Source organism: Centropristis striata, chromosome 1 (genome assembly GCF_030273125.1).
Source record: "Centropristis striata isolate RG_2023a ecotype Rhode Island chromosome 1, C.striata_1.0, whole genome shotgun sequence".
Taxonomy (NCBI): Eukaryota; Metazoa; Chordata; class Actinopteri; order Perciformes; family Serranidae; genus Centropristis; species Centropristis striata.
Genome location: NC_081517.1, coordinates 27,905,740 through 27,912,298, shown reverse-complemented (window position 1 = coordinate 27,912,298; position 6,559 = coordinate 27,905,740). Strand labels below are relative to the sequence as shown.

Genomic DNA, 6,559 nt, shown 5'->3' with positions numbered 1-6,559 from the left:
TTTATACATTTTGCATCAGCGTCCACTGTTTTCAGTGTCAGTGGGCACTGACAGACTTCATGGTGCATTCAGGTGTACCTTGTAAACACAGGAGATATACTTTCTTAGAGCAATACAGAATGCCCGAGAACCTTACTGTATTATGTTCCATTATTTCTTATACCTTGTATTGTGACCTTTGTTTTTTTGTGTTTTCCTTAACAGATAACAAAACATTTCCTCCATAACGTTATGAAGAAATGTATAAATTGGTTTACAATTACATACATAGTACATACATAAGTGATATGGAGATGCAGGTTTTTTACTTATAATGGTGATTCATGGACTAATACAATCAATGGTAAATCAGTCTGAGAATGTGACAGTTAAATATATTCTCTCATATTTTCTCCGTTTTGCAAAGTAAAACCACATTTCCTGCGAGAAGCTATACAAGGAATCCTCTGTTTTGTGGTAAGACACACACACACGCACACACACACACACACACACGCACGCAGGCACGCACGCAAGCACGCACACACAAAACACTGCGCTCACAACCAGTGGGGGAGGTTTCATTTCAGGCCTGGTATGAACAGCTGGAAAACAGGGCCCTTTATGATGATGGTTTGACACAAATCTCACACTGGCCAGCTCAGATAAGAAAGTTTGATAAATTAACAAACAAAAATGTCAAGAGCTTTAACATATAATGTCATGCTTTGCTTGTATATTGCTTCATCGTTGATTTAGCTGACCCAGTAGCCTAAGAAGTGTCAGTGTCTAGACAATACACCGGATTACTTAAGGGCTTGAGTGTATTACAATTTAGGATTCTGTTGAAATTTTTCTTATTTGTATATATAAATGAATTATTTTGTAATGAAACAGCTGTATTTATGTTTTATACAACACTGATAGTTATTAAAAATAAAATCATCCTTAATCCTTAAATCCTTTATTTCTGTCGACTTAAAACAAAAACTTCAATAGTGTTTTGCAGAATCGTCTACTGTTAGTGACCCCCTGTTAGCTTGTCTATCTATCTACTGCTGTGCACCATGGAAAACAAAACAAATGTTGCTTTTCAAAGATTTATTGTTGTCATTCAGAAATGTGATCAATTTTTTGTTAGATATAGACATGCTAAAATATGCAGAAATAAATGCCTTTTGGAAATGATCACATGTTGTAAGGAAGTATGGAAACTTAAGCCTGCAATTAAAGAGCCCCCAAGCATGAACTGAGAAGTGAAGGAGCATGTATAGATATATTGTAATAAACTGGGTTTTAGAAGGATTATGTGGACATAGTTTGTTGAACACGACTGAACTCGTAACTTTTCACTTTGATCCACCAGTTGAAGAAGAACCACTGGGCTCTCATAAGCCTGCAGCTTTGCAGTTTAGATTGCTGACAACTCCTGCGCTCTCTAAGGAAAAGACAACATCGCAGTCCTCCAGTCCTGGCTCAAAATTATTCTCCATTTTCTTAGTTATCTTGAACGTCTCATAGGGAGGGATGAGCACCTCTTGCTCTTTTGGATATTTAGGGCTTTTAATTTATTTTTAATGTCCAATTTCTTCTAAAGACATCCTATGTTTAGTTATTCTGTGTAATACACAAATGAAACATAGAAACACAGGAGAGGGATCAGAATAATATAACAATAAAAGTTTATACTATAACAATTGTTAAAACCTGAGTGTGAGAAACAGACCCTGTAGCTAACACACTCTGTGTGTCTTTGGCCACATGCAGCAAAACCTACGTGTGAACAAGTGAACTCGCACAGTATTGCAAATGTGGTTGTGCATAGATGTATGTGATGACCCCAGCTTTTAAAAAATCAATTTAACAAGTAAAAATTCTTATTGATTTTATCTAAAGACAAAATGTTCATACTGAATGTATCTGCAAAATATTCTGTGTCAGCATTTGTTAGCCCCAAAATATCTGCTTTGTTCAGTATGATTGCAGTAATGATCATAAGGCACACGGGAATGGGGGATGTAGAGACTCTACAGCACAAGAACACAGGTTAAACTACAGGGAGTAACTGTAGCACAGTTTACATGGAGATACTGTAGCACATGTCAAACTACAGGATGTAACTGTAGCACATTTTTAACTTCTATGGTTTATTAGATGTGCCCATAAATAAAGTTTTTTTTGCCTTCATTTAGCAGCAGAGACATACAGGAAAAGGGGGAGATGACATGCAACAAAGGTTTCAGGTCAGAAATGAACAGTGGTGGGAATAACTGCAGTTACTAAGTAAGACCTGTGTTACTAAGTGATTCATTTTGGATGTAATGAGTCATGTAGTTGATAACCTTCTGATATTCAGTAACATCTTTACAATAACTTGAGTTTAAACAGCATTCAACTAACATTGGTCGACATGATGGCTGACAGCGATGTGAGCTGCTTTCCGAAATAGATGCAAACATTATGAGGACATTATTTTCCCTCTTCAAGATCAAGAATACAGTGGTGAGATGTCGTCTATATAAAGGTGCAAACACTTTATCCACATCAAAGGTTAGCAATGCTCATCTTCAGAAGCACCTTGCAAGACAACACGCCACCATGAAGCTAGTCGTTAAAGACCCTGATGCTAATGCTAACCACAAAGCTAGTTACTAAAGATGCTAACAGCTGACCATGAAGGTAGTCGCTAAAGACGCCTTTTACCCAAGCCTGCTCCACAGTATGTAAGCCAGGAAGATCTCAGACTGACAGAAAAGTATGTTGTGGTAGACATGCAACAGCTGAAAAGTTTAAAAATATTGTGTTTTGTTAGTTTCAAGCGAAATCCAAGCAAACCAGGAGTCTACTAACGGATTGGAAACCAATAAAGGCAGGGTGTTTTGCAATCACACACTAAGCAGAGTGTTTGCTTGGATTGCGAGCCGTTTTGACACACAACGCAGACTGCTGGCCTGCTTGGGCCGTTTTGACCATGAAGTTTAGAACGGCACGTTAGCTGCAAAGCTGTCTAGTATGGCGTACATCAAGTTAGTGTTATCCACTGAGTAAGTGAAGTTTTTAAAATGAAAAGCTTTGCTCACAGTAGGATACTGGCTAAGAGTGTTGTTCAAATGAAACCTAGTCCTGTAGTCCATTCTGGAGTACTTCAGAGTGTAAGTTGTGTGATAACAGAACAACTGACCGTTTTTAGTCCATAACCACATTTGCTACCGTCAGACGTAATTCCGATCAAGCTGTCAGTATTTCACCTTTATACATTTTGCAGCGGCGTCCAGTGTTTTCACAGTGTCCAGTGGACACTGACAGACTTCATGGTGCATTCAGGTGCACATTGTAAACACAGGAGATATACTTAAGAGCAATACAGAATGCCCGAGAACCTTAAGTATTATGTTCCATTATTTCTTATACCTTGTATTGTGACCCGGTGCTTTTTTTTTTTGTGTTTTCCTTTACAGACAATAAAACATTTCCTCCATAACGTTATGAAGAAAATGTATAAATTGGTTTACAATTACATACATGCATAAGTGATATGGGGATAGAGTTTTTATAATGATGATTTTATACCTTGCAATAGGCCTTTCATGGACTAATACAATCAATGGTAAATCAGTCTGAGAATGTGTGAGTGAAACATATTCTCTCATATTTTCTCCGTCTTGCAAAGTAAAACCACATTTCCTGCGAGAAGCTACGTGAGGAATCCTCTGTTTTGTGGTAAGACACACCACACACACACACACACACACACACACACATACACACACACATACACACAACCAATGTGGGAGGTTTCATTTCAGGCCTGGTATGAACCACTGGAAAACCGGACCTTTAAGATGATGGTTTGACACAAATCTCACACTGGCCAGCTCAGATAAGAAAGTTTGATAAATTAACAAACAAAAATGTCAAGAGCTTTAACATATAATGTCATGCGTTGCTTGTATATATTACTTCATCGTTGACTGAAGTGTTATGTGTCTAAACAATACACCAGATTAATTAAGGGCTGAGTGTATTATAACTTGCAAATTGTAAAAATGTTGCTTATTTGTAAATATCAATAAATTATTTGGTAACGCTTTATAATAAGGTCCTTAATAACCATTAATTAACAAGTAATAAGGCATTGTTCTCGCTTTAGATCCGGTAGTTGCAAAAAGCATAGTAAACTTATAGTTAACTTATAATAGATGAGCAATAAAATATATTTTAATATCAATAAGCAAACAAAATAAGATTAATAAAGGCATGGGAAAGACATAATGGGTGGGTCATGGGTGTTTGCAATGCCATTATTAATACTAATATAAGCTTATAAACACACAATAATGTTAATAAGCATCTTGTAAGGACTTGTTAATTAATGGTTATTACAAGGACCTTAATATAAACCGTTACCAATTATTTTGTAATGAAAGAGCTTTATTTATGTTTTTTATAACACTGATAGTTATTAAAAATAAAATCATCCTTAATTCTTAAGTTCAATCCTTTATTTCTGTAGACTTAAAACAGAAACTTGTCAAAATGATTGCATTATTGCCTGTTCCCTATCAATAATGTCATCCACATATCTGTTGTTTTGCAGAATCGTCCACTATAAGTGACCCCCTGTTAATTTGTTGCGAGATAATCTACTACTGTGCATCAAGGAAAACAAAACAAATGTTGCTTTTCAAATATTTATTGTTGTCATTCAGAAACGTTATACCTTTTTTTGTTGCACATAGACATGCTAAAATATGCAAAAACACATTACAATTGCCTTTTGGAAATTATCACATGTTGTACAATTTGTAAGGAAGTATGGGAACTTAAGCCTGCAATTAAAGAGCCCCCAAGCATGAACTAAGAAGTGAATGCATAGATATATTGTAATGAGCTGGGTTTTATAAGGATTATGTGGAAATAGTTTATTGAACATGAGTGAATTCTTGACTTTTCACTTTGATCCACCAGTTGAAGAAGAACCACTGGGCTCTCATAAGCCTGCAGCTTTGCAGTTTAGATTGCTGTCAACTCCTGCGCTCTCTAAGGAAAAAACATATTTGCAGTCCTTCAGTCCTGCCACAAAATTATTCTCCATTTTCTTAGTTATCCTGAACTTCTCATAGGGAGGGATGAGCACCTCTTGCTCTTCATCCTTAAAATGTGAATATTTTTTCAGGTAAGCACCTGAACAGGTCTTGATTATAAAGCAGGTGGTCGTGCCAAACTCGGTCAGATTTGGTTTGTAAGAGCTGGAGGCAAAGAAACCAAACCGTATGATTTGGTTGACATCGCCAGTAAACACCATATTGGTTCTACGGTAAGTGATGTGACATTTCCTATTATTATTGAGGATCTGTAAAGCAGATGTCAGCCAGAAATGCAAGGAGTGAAAAGAGAAAGAGGTGCCATAGTCTGTTCTATTGGTGCGTACTGCATGATTGAATTTCTGATACAATTCAGGTTCATCAGATGTATAAACACAGATTGCTTGCAGGTGATCCTTAGTTAAAGCCTTATCCTTTTTGTCTTTATGGTTGTTACGACAAGCTTCTGCCGCTTTCCAGGCTTCTCCAAATTCTGCCTTGCTCTCGCTTTTAAAGTATTTGTCCATGACCATTTTCTTCATTTTGTCATGGCAGCCAAAGTACATGTCATCAACAGCATCTGCAACCATGCTCATTCGAATGCCCGGGTTTGCTTTTGGTAGACTGATGATAAAAGTGGCCTAAAAGTGGAGGGAAGAAGCAGTTTGTATCACTGTGCATTAACACTTTCATGCATTAATGGTGAAATCCTAGTCAGTCTTTGTTCAATGAGTTTTTCACATTTTTAAGTGAATAATGTATCTAATAAACCAGTGAAAACAACACTAATAGATGGGAAAGCCATTAAATAATATATCTTTCAGATATTAATATTTTCATGGGAGTACCACTTACCGTCTTTGAGTCTACTGGCAGCATCCAGGAAAGGAGCAAACACAGAGGAGCAAAAATCAGGATGTCACCCTTCATCACTGCAGGTATACAGACAGCTTCTGAATGTACAAAACATAATGCATAAACAAAAGACATCAATAATGATCATTTTGAAAAAGCGCACAATAATTTGAAATTTAAATTTAAAAAAAAATAATGACTGACCGTTTGTTCAGAGGAGAATGTGTTGAGCACAACTCAGATCATGGGTTTGGACCAGACAATGACTCGTCAGTGAATTTCCTCTTATATATAGCTTGCCTGATCCCACAGAAGTCACCAAATACCAAATTCACACACACTCACACCTATTCATGTCTGTAACATTGGTGTTCACACAAGCTTGTGTGTATGTGCTTAAGATAGTGGTTTTTGCATGCTGAGTTCTCTTAAAGGAAATGTGGTTTACTTTGCGAGAATGTGATCAAACCAGAAGCTAACCATTACCTTTACTTTTTAGAGTTATTTGTTATAATGTGAGGGCTTTTAATTTATTTTTAATTTCCAATTTCTTCTAAAGTCATCCTATGTTTAGTTATTCTGTTTAATACACAAATGAAACATGGAAACACAGGAGAGGGATCAGAAAGTTCTTCTGCACA

The 6,559-nt window shown here is 36.6% G+C and overlaps 1 protein-coding gene across 1 annotated transcript; it reads right to left on the bottom strand.

Moving 5' to 3' along the window:
- Nucleotides 1–1,367: 1,367 nt before the first annotated feature.
- On the bottom strand, nt 1,368–5,993 carry LOC131970124 (erythroblast NAD(P)(+)--arginine ADP-ribosyltransferase-like). The gene is made up of 3 exons (XM_059331451.1): nt 5,919–5,993; nt 4,978–5,704; nt 1,368–1,522 (listed from the first exon to the last, which is right to left on the bottom strand). Exons 1-3 carry the CDS (start codon nt 5,991–5,993, stop codon nt 1,368–1,370), a joined length of 957 nt encoding a protein of 318 aa, XP_059187434.1.
- Nucleotides 5,994–6,559: the final 566 nt, after the last annotated feature.